The 14,956-nt window shown below is 42.3% G+C and overlaps 1 protein-coding gene across 1 annotated transcript in view; it reads right to left on the bottom strand.

Moving 5' to 3' along the window:
- The window catches only part of zmp:0000000896 (caspase recruitment domain-containing protein 10), a 41,919-nt gene that overhangs the window by 20,336 nt on the left and 6,627 nt on the right, over positions 1–14,956 (bottom strand). The window contains exons 2-9 of the mRNA XM_056452998.1: positions 13,840–14,061; positions 8,662–8,799; positions 8,298–8,484; positions 6,146–6,284; positions 5,831–5,995; positions 3,332–3,451; positions 3,127–3,252; positions 2,518–2,685 (exon numbers count right to left, since the gene is read on the bottom strand). Of these exons, the coding sequence (XP_056308973.1) occupies positions 2,518–2,685; positions 3,127–3,252; positions 3,332–3,451; positions 5,831–5,995; positions 6,146–6,284; positions 8,298–8,484; positions 8,662–8,799; positions 13,840–14,061 (1,265 nt within the window). The remainder of the gene's footprint in view (positions 1–2,517; positions 2,686–3,126; positions 3,253–3,331; positions 3,452–5,830; positions 5,996–6,145; positions 6,285–8,297; positions 8,485–8,661; positions 8,800–13,839; positions 14,062–14,956) is intronic.

The following is a 14,956-nucleotide window of genomic DNA, read 5'->3' as shown; positions in this document are numbered from 1 at the left end:
TCGGGGGGGGGTGTCTTTAATAAACTATGACAGTAAGAATGATTAATAAATCCACATGAATCAGTCCCTTAAAGAGACGTCACGTCTTCAGTTTTGGTCTCAGGCGCTCTTTGAGCCCAAGTGAACCGCGCTCTGGCACACGCTCTTCCATCGCCTGGGCCCGATTCAGAGCACTCACACTTGTCAAACAAACCACGAAATGGGTATCAAACATGCTAACATTCGGATAGCTTAGCGTGAGTACACCTTTAGCCATGCGCAGTGCAGGCAGTGTGTAGTCGGCTCTCTCCACTCTCAGTCTAGTGTGTAGAGTTTACAGATGTACGCAGTGTATGCAGGGTGTGCTCGGCTCTCTCCACTCTCGGTCTAGTGTAGTGTGTAGTGTGCAGGGTGTAGTGTTTACAGATGTACGCAGTGTATGCAGGGTGTGCTCGGCTCTCTCCACTCTCGGTCTAGTGTAGTGTGTAGTGTGCAGGGTGTAGTGTTTACAGACGTACGCAGTGTATGCAGTGTGTGCTCGGCTCTCTCCACTCTCGGTCTAGTGTAGTGTGTAGTGTGCAGGGTGTAGTGTTCACTGACGTACGCAGTGTATGCAGGGTGTGCTCGGCTCTCTCCACTCTCGGTCTAGTGTAGTGTGTAGTGTGCAGGGTGTAGTGTTTACAGACGTACGCAGTGTATGCAGTGTGTGCTCGGCTCTCTCCACTCTCGGTCTAGTGTAGTGTGTAGTGTGCAGGGTGTAGTGTTCACTGACGTACGCAGTGTATGCAGGGTGTGCTCGGCTCTCTCCACTCTCGGTCTAGTGTAGTGTGTAGTGTGCAGGGTGTAGTGTTTACAGACGTACGCAGTGTATGCAGTGTGTGCTCGGCTCTCTCCACTCTCTGTCTAGTGTAGTGTGTAGTGTGCAGGGTGTAGTGTTTACAGACGTACGCAGTGTATGCAGGGTGTGCTCGGCTCTCTCCACTCTCGGTCTAGTGTAGTGTGCAGGGTGTAGTGTTTACAGACGTACGCAGTGTATGCAGTGTGTGCTCGGCTCTCTCCACTCTCTGTCTAGTGTAGTGTGTAGTGTGCAGGGTGTAGTGTTTACAGACGTACGCAGTGTATGCAGGGTGTGCTCGGCTCTCCACTCTCGGTCTAGTGTAGTGTGTAGTGTGCAGGGTGTAGTGTTTACAGACGTACGCAGTGTATGCAGGGTGTGCTCGGCTCTCTCCACTCTCGGTCTAGTGTAGTGTGCAGGGTGTAGTGTTCACTGACGTACGCAGTGTATGCAGGGTGTGCTCGGCTCTCCACTCTCGGTCTAGTGTAGTGTGTAGTGTGCAGGGTGTAGTGTTTACAGACGTACGCAGTGTATGCAGGGTGTGCTCGGCTCTCCACTCTCGGTCTAGTGTAGTGTGTAGTGTGCAGGGTGTAGTGTTTACAGACGTACGCAGTGTATGCAGTGTGTGCTCGGCTCTCTCCACTCTCGGTCTAGTGTAGTGTGTAGTGTGCAGGGTGTAGTGTTCACTGACGTACGCAGTGTATGCAGGGTGTGCTCGGCTCTCTCCACTCTCGGTCTAGTGTAGTGTGTAGTGTGCAGGGTGTAGTGTTTACAGACGTACGCAGTGTATGCAGTGTGTGCTCGGCTCTCTCCACTCTCGGTCTAGTGTAGTGTGTAGTGTGCAGGGTGTAGTGTTCACTGACGTACGCAGTGTATGCAGGGTGTGCTCGGCTCTCTCCACTCTCGGTCTAGTGTAGTGTGTAGTGTGCAGGGTGTAGTGTTTACAGACGTACGCAGTGTATGCAGTGTGTGCTCGGCTCTCTCCACTCTCTGTCTAGTGTAGTGTGTAGTGTGCAGGGTGTAGTGTTTACAGACGTACGCAGTGTATGCAGGGTGTGCTCGGCTCTCTCCACTCTCGGTCTAGTGTAGTGTGCAGGGTGTAGTGTTTACAGACGTACGCAGTGTATGCAGTGTGTGCTCGGCTCTCTCTACTCTCTGTCTAGTGTAGTGTGTAGTGTGCAGGGTGTAGTGTTTACAGACGTACGCAGTGTATGCAGGGTGTGCTCGGCTCTCCACTCTCGGTCTAGTGTAGTGTGTAGTGTGCAGGGTGTAGTGTTTACAGACGTACGCAGTGTATGCAGGGTGTGCTCGGCTCTCTCCACTCTCGGTCTAGTGTAGTGTGCAGGGTGTAGTGTTCACTGACGTACGCAGTGTATGCAGGGTGTGCTCGGCTCTCCACTCTCGGTCTAGTGTAGTGTGTAGTGTGCAGGGTGTAGTGTTTACAGACGTACGCAGTGTATGCAGGGTGTGCTCGGCTCTCCACTCTCGGTCTAGTGTAGTGTGTAGTGTGCAGGGTGTAGTGTTTACAGACGTACGCAGTGTATGCAGGGTGTGCTCGGCTCTCCACTCTCAGTCTAGTGTAATGTGTAGTGTGTAGTGTGCAGTGTTTACGGACGTACGCATTGTATGCAGGGTGTGCTCGGCTCTCCACTCTCAGTCTAGTGTAATGTGTAGTGTGTAGTGTGCAGTGTTTACGGACGTACGCAGTGTATGCAGGGTGTGCTCGGCTCTCTCCACTCTCGGCTTCTCTCCGTCTCTCTCTGCAGCTGCTCCAGGTTGCTCTGCAGCTCCGCGATTCGCTTTCTCAGACGGTTCTTATCCAGCAGACAGTCTGTGAACTCCAGCTGCAGACTGTCCCGACTGCGCAGAGCCTGCAACACACACACACACACACACACACACACCACACGCATACACAGAGGTTTAAGCACACATGTTTGCATGTTTGTGTGTCTGTTTGTGTGCATGTGCATTCGCATGTTTACTTGTGCATGGAAGTGTGTGTGTGTTTGCATGTCTGTGTGCATGTGAGTGTACATGTTTGAGAATGTGTGTGTGTGCTTGTTTGTTGGTGTGATGTCTATGTGTGTGTCTATATTTATGTGTCTGTGTATGTGTGTATGTCTGCACATGTAGCTGAATATGTGTGTTTGCATGTGTTTGTGCATGATGTTGGCGTGTATGTGTGTGTTTTCTCTGTGTGCATGTGTATGATGTTTGTTTGTGTCTGTATGTGCGTGTGAGTGTGTGTGTTTTTTTTATGTGTGTGTGCGTGTGTGTGTGTGTGTGTGTGTGTGTGTGTGTGTGTGTACCTGATCTCTCTCTCTCTCCAGCTCCATGATCTGGTTGAAGTATGACACACTCCTGCTCTGCTCCGTCTCCCAGTCCAGCTGCAGAGTCCTGAGACGTAGATGCAGCTGCTCACACTGAGACGACAGCTACACACACACACACTCAGGTTACATATACACACACAGTGTCTAATAATCCAGCAGCTCATTGTAAGTGTCTCCTGACCTTCTCCCTCAGCGCCTCTGAGCTCTCCAGCTCCCCCTGCAGGCGGGCGATGGTGCAGCTCAACTCCTGACGCTGCTCTGCTGCCTCACGACGGTCCTGCTTCAGGATGTCCATCAGAGCCTGCACACACACAAACACATACACAATCAGACACACACAACATCAGACATAGACATGACATCGTAGACACACACATCACACACACACAACATCATATACAACATCAGATACACAAACACACAACATCATATACACACAAAAATCAGAGACAAAGACGACATCTGACACACATACACACACACACACACACACACATGAAATCAGACACACAAAACATCATACACATACAATACACACAAGAAATATACACACAAGAAATCAGAAACACACATACAAACACACATCATCTATACACACACATGAAATCAGACACACACATACAAACACACTCAACATCATATATACACACAAGAAATCAGACACACACAACATCATACACACACACACACACATCATATATACACACATGAAATCATACACACACAACATCATATATACACACATGAAATCATACACACACAACATCATATATACACGCACATGAAATCAGAAACACACATACAAACACACACACACATCATCTATACACACACATGAAATCAGACACACACAACATCATATATACACACACATGAAATCAGACACACACATACAAACACACACACACATCATCTATACATACATGAAATCAGACACACACAACATCATATATACACACATGAAATCAGACACACACAACATCATCTATAGACACACATGAAATCAGAAACACACATACAAACACACACATCATATACACACACATGAAATTAGACACACACAACATCATACACACACACACACATCATATATACACACACATGAAATCAGACACACACAACATCATATACACACACACACACATCATATATACACACACTTGAAATCAGACACACACAACATCATACACACACACACATCATATATACACACACATGAAATCAGACACACACAACATCATATACACACACACACACATCATATATACACACACTTGAAATCAGACACACACAACATCATACACACACACACACATCATATATACACACACATGAAATCAGACACATACATACAAACACACACAACATCATATATACACGCATGAAATCAGACACATACATCATACACACACACACACACATCATATACACACACATGAAATCAGACACACACAACATCATATTTACACACACATGAAATCAGACACACATACACAACATCCCACACACACACACACACACAATCACAAACACAACATCATATATACACACATATGAAATCAGACACACACACACAACATCACACACACACAACATCATACATGTATATACGCACATAAAATCAGACACACACATCATATATACACACACATGAAATCAGACACACAACATCAGGCCACACACACATGAAATCAGACACACTCACAACATCACACACACACACACACATCATATATACACACACATGAAATCAGACACACAACATCAGGCCACACACACATGAAATCAGACACACTCACAACATCACACACACATACACATCATATATACACACACATGAAATCAGACACACAACATCAGGCCACACACACATGAAATCAGACACACTCACAACATCACACACACACATACACATCATATATACACACACATGAAATCAGACACACAACATCAGGCCACACACACATGAAATCAGACACACTTACAACACACACACACACAATATTATATATACACACACATGAAATCAGACACACACACAACATCACACACACACACAATATTATATATACACACACATGAAATCAGACACACACACAACATCACACACACACACAATATTATATATACACACACATGAAATCAGACACACACACAACATCAGGCCACACACTCATCATCACACACAACATCATATACAGCATCACTTACAACCATGCAACATCACATACACACAAAATCAGACACACACAAGACATCAGGACACACACAACATCATACACGCACATGCAAATTTGACACACACATTATGACACACACATTATAACAAACACACACATGACCACAGGCCACACACATCCTCACACAACATCACACACACTAAGACCCACAAACACACACACGCATGACATCAGGCCACACATACACACAATATCAGACAAGAACACACACAAAGACACACTCAAAACATCAGACCCAAACAGCATCAGACACACACACACACACACACACACATATGACATCAAACATACACACATGACATCAAACCCACACACACACAAACACAACATCAAACTCACACATCACATCACGCCAAACCCACACACAACATCACACAGTCACACATCAGACACACACACACTTACACACTCCTGTGAGGATGAGCTGGCGTCACACTGACCTGATTTCCTGAGTCCTGCGCTCTGTTTCTCTGTGTGTGTGTGTCCTCCACGCCTGCAGTGGCGCTGTCAATCCCCTCAGCACCTGTGTGATGCGGCAGTGAGGGGGTGGAGTCAGCGTCTGTGCGTTTCTCCACCTCCACCAACCTCTTCCTGAGCTGCTCCACCTGTCAATCACAGCACATGGACACGCCCACTACTGAAACAGTCCCTGAAGGATGTCAACAAGCCATCTAAAACTTCAGTGCAGAAAACACACGCAACTGAAGAGTTTCTGGCTGTGATTCTGCAGGTGTGTGTGTGTGTGTGTGTTATACCTCAGTGAGCAGCTCTCTCTCTCTCGCCGCAGCTCTGCGCTGTTCCTCTAACGCTCGAGAGTATTTTACAGCCTGCTCCAGGTGTCTCTCCTTCAGCAAACCTAGCTCTCGACTGCCAGACTCCCAGTCCTGCCTCAACCTGATACACACACACACACACACACACGCACACACACACACACACACACACACACACACACATAACAAACATTTGCTTTCAGACTAATCTTAAACACACTGCATTTGAGGAAATATTTGTAATAATTAAGGCGGGGCAGCTCAATGGTTAGCACTGTCGCCTCATAGCAAGAAGGTCGCTGGTTCGAGTCCTGAGTGGTTCACAGACTAAAGATATGCAGTATAGATGAATTGAGTAAACAAAATTGTCTGTAGAGTCTGTGAAAGAGTGTGTGGGTGTTTCCCAGTGCTGGGTTGTGGCTGGAAAGGCATCCGCAGCATCAAACATAAGCCAGAGTAGTTGGCGGTTCATTCCACTGTGGCCACACCTGATAAATCAGGGACTAACCAAAGGACACTGAGTGAATGAGACGTGCATTATGCCTCATTCACAGTAGCAGCGACTGTAGCTGCCTGTCACTCTGGGTGGTGACCTGCTGCAAATGCAGGTCTGTGTTGATCAACAGCACACAGAATACAACTGGCCTCAGAGCAAGCTGAGAGAGGGTCATGTGAGCTCTAATGGTGCTCCTGTTGCTCAAAAAAGTCGCTCTTCGTTAAATAAAGTTGAAGGATTCTCAACCTTGTTACGTCGCTCGACACGCCCACCCGGTCAGCGGTCGCTGGAAGTCGCTCGATCTCCGTTTAAATGAACGGTCGCTTGTCACTTTGTCGCTGCAAGTCGTTCGTAGAGTGAATGAGGCTTTAGAGTGTGTGTGTGTGTGTGTGTGTGTGTGACTTGTATTTCTCACATGGTGGGCACCAAATGTACCAGAATTTTGTGTGTTTGAGTGTGTGTGCATGCATGTCTATACGCGTGTGAGTGTGTGAATGTTTGAGGATGTGCATGTCCTTTCTGCAGTGTTCAGCAAGTCAGATTTAAGACTTTTTAAGACCATTATGGATGAAATTCTAGACTTATACTTTTAAATATGTTTACTTTACTTTTTATTTTAATTGATTCTTATCTACATATTTTAAACTTTGTCAAAATAAGCATAAACTGTATAAAAAATAATTAAAGAGTTCACATTTAGCTGATGAATAATTATAAGCTACTTTGGCATGCTGTCCCAGGAGAGAGCCCTGAGCTCATAAGATCCTCGAGCTCGGGGCTCCCTCCCGTTGCAAGGCGAGAGGGGAGTTTGAGCTCAGGTAGATTCAATTCAATTCACTTCACCTTTATTTGTATAGCGCTTTTACAATGTAGATTGTGTCAAAGCAGCTTCACATAAAAGGTCACAGTAAATAGGAACAGTGTAGTTCAGTTTGTAGTGTTTAAGTTCAGTTCAGTTGAGCTCAGTTCAGTGTGGTTTAATAATCACTACTGAGAGTCCAAACACTGAAGAGCAAATCCAACTATGCGCAGCTCTACAGATCCTAGGAAGGAGGAGGAGTAGGGGTGGATGGGGGGATTCTTCAAAACGAAGATGGAGGTGATACGTAACCCAGGGTATTTGTAGTAGCTTAGGAGACGTCTGATTGGTGCATTGAGAATTGGATAATGCGTATCCAGCCACTAGCAATCATAAGCACGTGATCCTCTCGAAATTAGTTTATAAATAACCAAAATAAACTCTATTTTCAATTTTTGACAAGTTTTTTAAAGTATGACAAACTACATGTGTGCACTGGTCAGTCCAGGTCAATGTCCTCCTCATCAGGTAGCTGTAAATACATGGAGACCTTTTAAACAAATGTTATTCTGAGGAAGATAATTGAATCATATTGGTAAATAGAGCTGATAAATAATAACAACTTTTATTGAGATGTATTGATTATTTAATTGTGTTTGAAAATAATTGAGATTGGAGCTTTACATGGACATTAGAAAAATAAGACTGGTTTAAAACCATTTAAGACCTATAACACAATATTTCAGTGGATTTAAGACTTTTTAAGTCTTAAAATTTCGCTATTGAAGTTTAAGACCCTGCAGACCCCTTGGTGTGTGTCTGTGTGAGTGTGTGTGCACCTCTCCAGCTGTATGCGGTCCTGTCGGAGCTCCTGTGCTCTGCGTTCAGCTCGACTGCGCTCCTCCTCGGCCACTCGGCAGCGCTGTGACAGACGTCGCTCACACACACGACTGCTGCGCAACTGCTCACGCAGCTTACGCACCTCCAGCAGCAGAAACTGAGTCAGACCCTCGGGACCCTCCTCATCTACACACACACACACACACAACAGAGTATGTAAATAATGCCTGGATGGTGCACTAATGTACATGCAGCAGAGAAAAGTAAAAAAAAAAACATTTACTGTCAGTAAAGTCAAGTCGAGCTTTATTGACTGATATAGTTTGATGTGTTATTACTGTGAGAGGAGATGTGTCCACTGACCCAGCATGATGGAGCAGCGCTGTGTGGGCTGCTGTCCCGTCAGCTGAGTGAACTGCTCTGGATGGTAAAACTCCAACGACTCCATGAAGGCCTGCAGACCTCGCTCGCCCCGCCCCCGCAGAATGTCCAGCAGACGACCTGCACACCACAGCCAATCACATCACTGCGCGCTCAGACTGACATACAAGCTGACCAATCACATCACTGCACATACACAAACACATACATGTTCATCAAAGCATTCTGCCACCAGTCTTGCTGTGTGTTTTGGTGCATTATCTTCCTAATACACCAACCACCTCCAGGATACAATGTTTGATCCATTGGGTGCACATGGTCCTCCAGAATGGGTCGGTAGTCCTGGGCAGTGACCCATCTAGCACAAGTAATGCCTAGGGAATGCCATGATATTCAGCCCAAATCATCACTGATCCACCCCCATGCTTAACTCTGGGCATCAGCAGTCTGGGTGTTATGCTTCTTTGGGGCTTCTCCACACCGTAACTCTCCCAAATGTGGGAAAGACAGTGAAGGAGGACTCATCAGGAACAATACATGTTTCACACTATCCACAGCCCAAGATTTTCGCTGCTGGCACCACTGAAACTGATATATACATATTAGGTTGAAGTCAAAATGATTAGCCCTCTTGAGAATTTTTTTTTAAATATATTTTCAGATATTTACCAAATGGCGTTTAACAGAGCAAGTAATTTTATATCATGTACTGTCATCAAGGCAAAGATAATTGAAATTAGTTATTGAAGCTATTATGTTTGGAAATGTGTTGGAAAAAATCTTCTTTCTGCTTAACAGAAACTGGTATAAATATATATATATATGAACAGTTCAGATGCAAAAGCAGCTAAAAATGGGATATTGACATTGAGTGAATGCTTTAGGCATTTAGTACACCGTTAACAAATAGATTTGCTTCTAATCATTAAAATCCCAGCGTCAGCGCATTCAGAAATAAGAGTTTGTTGGCAAAAGCCGCTAAACGCCACTTGCCTTTGACAGCAAAAGCCGCTATATCCCGAGAACCAATCAGAAGGTGCGAATCGTATCATATGTTTTTAATGTAGCAGTGCGCTGATACGCCGGCTTTATGAGGAGACTGTTTTATTCCACTTTCGATTTTAAAAGATGGAGTTTAATGAAATGGATGAGCCTGTCTGACTGTCAGTGAATGGCAAAAGAAAACATCCCTTACCTCAAAACTCTCTGCATTATAAGAAAAAGAAAACACAATGTACATTCAGAAGTGTAGCATGCATTCATCACGTTTTTTTTTTTTTGTGCAGCGATGCTACTTTGAATGAGTCCGATTTACTATACATTAAACACCAGCTCCATTTACTAGCTAATAACCTTATCATTACATTTATAGGAGCCTGATAGAAAATACTTGTACAAATACTACAAAAATACCACATCTGAACTCTTCATATATATATATACACAATTAAAACTAAAATAAAATAAGTAATTAAGCATTTTAAAATAAACAATAAGCCTACAGTATAAAATGAATTGTAACGCCACGCCAGCAGAGGGAGCCCTCGCCTGGCTACTGACTCAGCTCCGCTCCCTCTGCTGCTACTTCCTGTTTGTGCTGTATTTCAGTGAGTGTTCAGGCCATGCTTCTTTGTGAAGTATTGCCAGTTTACCTGCCTTACCAAGCGTTGTTCCTAGTGACTTTCATGACTGCTATCCTGTGTATGACCCTGCCTGCCTTGTTCACGTATGTTCTCTGTCTTTGCCCTTTTGATCTGTTTTGGACTGATTGTTGTGTTACTGAACTGCCTGCTCTTATACTTCGTCGCCTGGATTTGCCCCTGTGTTTGTTGTTTGGATTGGATTGCTTATATGTTGCCGACTCTCTGCTTGTTTACTCGTTGATGTCTCTGCCTAACCCCTTAAATAAACTTCTGCACATGGATTCTAACACAGCCTCAGCCTCCACGTTACATGAATAAACAAATACATGAAAACTGGATTCAAATAATCTATTGGTTATGAAATAGTTCATACAAAAAACCAAATAAATAAATAAAATAAACCAATAAATACAATTTTGATTAAAACTTGACAGGAAATGTTATTCTTTTAAAAATGTATTTATTTTTTCTTATAAATAAATAAGAAAAGAAACTTTTTAAATAAAGTTTAAAAATTATATGAAGTTTACTTTTAATAGGAACTGTTTGCAATATAACATTTTAGATCTATTTATAATAGTAGTTTTTCTCAGTACAAATTGCCCATATTTCAAAAAAAAGTACATTTCATGATGCAATTTATTCCTCACACAAGGAAGATGATATTTAGGGGGTTTGTGGCATTTATGAGACTGAAAACCCTGTCTAAATGTTCTGTGTTTGCACTGGTGAGTGAGAGTTAAGCTAATAATAAATCAGATTACTGTATTTCAGTCCAAGCTTTGTTCTCATCCTAAAATCTGTTCAGCCGTAAGGAGGAAACATTTCCTTCAGTTCCCTATTGACTTTTGCACCTTTTCTCCAAAGTGTGACTAACACGAGACTGAAGCTTCTCAGTCAATGAACTTTAACGCAAACATTTCTTACGAAAGCGTCTGCTGTTTCTTGACTCAATTCAATGACGTTACAGAATTTCCCAGTATAGCTGAACTGACTTACTGTAAGTGCTGTCAACGATACTGATAAATATCAACACTGACATTTTTAATTAATACAATCTTGCTTTTGGTAGGTATCATTAAAGTCTCTCTTCTCACCAAAAAAGAGTTGAATAACTATCAGGTTATTTACTTATCTTTAATCATTTAGAAACCTCCAGATATGATTCCAATATAACAGATTAGCACATACAACAGAATAAAATCAGCCTGTGACACATAAAATCTGTGTCACTCAGGGTTTGATTAAGTGAGAATGCAAAACATTATGGTTTGGTTAATTTTTTTTCCATTTACTTCATCTGTAGACTCTAAACGTTGAGGAACTTAGTATCAAAAATTGTATCGGATACTGATATTTTTCAAGGTATCGTATCAAAGTTGGAAATTCCAGTATCGTGTCAACACTACTTACTGTGTATACAGAAGTACTGTGTATATGGAAGTCATACCTGTCAACCCTCCCGTTATACCTGGGATTCTCCTGTATTTTACAGTTCTATCCCGCTATCATCCCGTAAAGGTGTTTTCCCGTATTTCTCCCATATTTTCAGTCTTTCTCTGAAGGGTGGCAACAAACATTAAAGAGCCAATCCTCCCTATATGCAACCCATACCACCAAACCACCACCAGGGGCCGCCCCTTGCTCTTAAATGTGAGTCTGTTCTGCGCTTTCATTTTATTTAGGCATGAAAACACTTAATAATAATTAATAATTATTATAAATATTAATAATATAAATAAATATAAAACCTTCCTTTTCATTACAGGTGCCTTCGCCCCTGCTATGCAATCCTCAAAACAGTCGTATAGCGGTGCGTGACTGTCAGCTGACGCGCTTCATAGTGATAAATAGACGCTGTTTCCCAAACGGATTCTGTACACGCGATTTGAAGCGGAGCGAAAGTCTGGGTTTTGGGTGTGTGTTTGAATAGACATATACACATAACCTCTAAAATGTCGATCTTGTTTTTTTTTTGCACAACTCATTTTGACCTATATGAGCATAAAAAGTTAGGAAAGCAGTCGAATACTTTCATTATAACGTTAGATGTGTGCAGTTTTAAAGCGACACCTCTGTTATTTAATGCAATCAAACAAAAAAATCCAAATAAATGAGATTCATTTGTTGATCTTTAATCAGAGTGTGTGAGTTATACAGTGAAGAAAAGAGTGATGAGATTTGATAACTTGATTCGATTTCATTATAATAGCTATTAAATTTAATAAGCTGAACTGTTTGCTAATTTATTATCTGGTAATGTTTACTATTATTTTTTCTTTTGTAAATAATAATAATAAAACATATTACTGACCATTTAACATTTTATTTACAAAGAAACAGCTCCACATGAACATATTTAATAATTTTAGGATTTTTTTTTGGGGGGGGGGGTGCATTTATGGGGGTTATCACATCCCGATGTTGACAGGTATGACGTAAGTGTGTACTGTACATTACATTACACAATGTGAGCTTTACAAAATGCTGAATGTGATCATTTTTCCTTAAAAGAGGAAATGATTGTTGCACTGACTGGAGGGCACTTTTTAAATTTCATTGTACTTGTGAAAACGATAATAAGATCTATTCTATGTTTTAATAGTTATCATGCTTGTTGTGAATACCCCTTAAAGGTACTGTGAAGTGCTTTGAAATGTGCATTTTTTAAATAAAACAGCCGATAGCATTTTGTTTCTCTGCCAGTGAAAGTGGTTGAGCTTAAGCACATAAACAGCCAATGAAAATAAGGGGGCGGGGCATGTCAAACACTAGCATTTGATTAGTCAGAAGATTTGATGAGAAACTGAAGTATGAAGTAATGAACATTGATTCAATTAGGCGGAAGTGACTAACTGCAAACTTTGGATGTGTATATCAGGTTGTGTATTTTCTAAATGTGAATTTTGTCATTGTTTTGGAGACACTAGATTATAGATATCCTTAATATTAACATCTTAAGAGACTTTAAGGAGATCATTGGATACTGTAGAGTTTTTGTTCTAATATCTGTAATATCTATTTCCTCTCAGTAGGGTATTGTCACAATCAGCAGTGATCTAAACACCATAGATCGCTGAAAAACATTCACACGAACTACAAATCTGCCGGGTTATGGACTACAGATCCCAGTCATGCAGCACGCACACTCACCTGCTCCAAGTCACCATTGATTAGACACTCACAGCTGAAGCTGCTTTTGGACTGATTACTGCACTATAAATACAGCACACTAACAAACTAACAAAATTGCTGAGTCTTGTTTGCTGTTTAGTGACAATACAACGCCTTTCATTTGTCTTGCTTTGCCGTGTTTTGATCCTCGTCATGTTTATTTGTTTATCCCTGTCTGCTGCCTGCCTTCTGACCATCTACCTGTGTATCTAACTTCGACTTTAGATTGCCCATATACATCTGTTTGCCCCTATATTGACTGTTGCTTACCTGACCTCTCTTATAATGTCAGTGCCACATCCCAGTTACAGGTATGTTGTGATGTGAAATTTCGTCTCCTCACCGGCTCTGCTGATCCTCAGAGGATACTGGCTGGAGTTCAGCACCTCGTCCTCGTCCTGCTCGTCGATCACCTTGCACTGGCGCAGGTACGGCGTGAGTTTGGCCGGGTTCAGGATGCGGGTCAGTTTGTGCCGCACGCCCTCCACCCGCTCCCACAGCTCCTCCTGCTTCTCCTCCTCTGACGAAGACATGAGTAAAGTCTCATCCATTAGCGGCCATTCACCTGCACACACACACAAACACACACCGGATATCATGTGGATGTTCTTCAGAATCATCACATACCAACACAGTCTCATGGCAGTTTGTATATATATATATATACATGCTATATATTTGGGAACCATGAAATATGTGACTGGAGCTATGTCTGCTTGTCAGTTTTTGTTTTCACAAATCTGCGAGAGGATGCTGTGTACATTTCTGACAATCTCAAATATGTTACTGGGGCCACGTTTGCGCATACGTGCCACTGACATGTCCTTCTGGCATGAAGACATCGTTTGGGTTCAGAGGACTTGGAATGCAACACGACTTGTTTGAAAGGCTTTTTATGGTCAGTGTTTGCCATAAAAACACATGACCCTACCTTTATTTGCCTGCTGTTTATTTTATGTTTTTGAGAAGTGGGTAGGTTTAGGGTAGCTGCTCCAAAATATTTCTGAAAGTATGCGTGTTTATGATGAGATACCAAAGATACTGCCAATTGAAATACAATAGGCTAAAAATGCTGCTGAGGAATGGGAAGAAATGGCTATTGAAATACAATATGTTAAAAGCAGGATAATAGTCATGTTGAAGAACACAAAAAAAAGGGAAACATTTATGTCTAGGGCTGCACGATACTGGAAATATACACGACATAAAATATTGTTTTTGAGAACTGCGATAATAATATTTCTTACGATGTTACACAGGGCATATACAGGAATCAAAGACTGAAATTCAATACCTTTTAAGACCTTTTTCAAGACTTATTGCATACATTTTAAGACCTTATCACCACTTCAGGTTTCAACCAGTAGCTTTGCCGACATTTTAACTTGCAGTATATTTACTAAATACTGATTGCAAGAAACTAATCCTAAACTAAAACTGTATTTTTATACTGAATAAAA

This window comes from Danio aesculapii, chromosome 3, assembly GCF_903798145.1.
Source record: "Danio aesculapii chromosome 3, fDanAes4.1, whole genome shotgun sequence".
NCBI classification, from domain to species: Eukaryota; Metazoa; Chordata; class Actinopteri; order Cypriniformes; family Danionidae; genus Danio; species Danio aesculapii.
The sequence above is the reverse complement of the archived record's forward strand: the minus strand, read 5'-3'. Positions and strand labels throughout refer to the sequence as shown.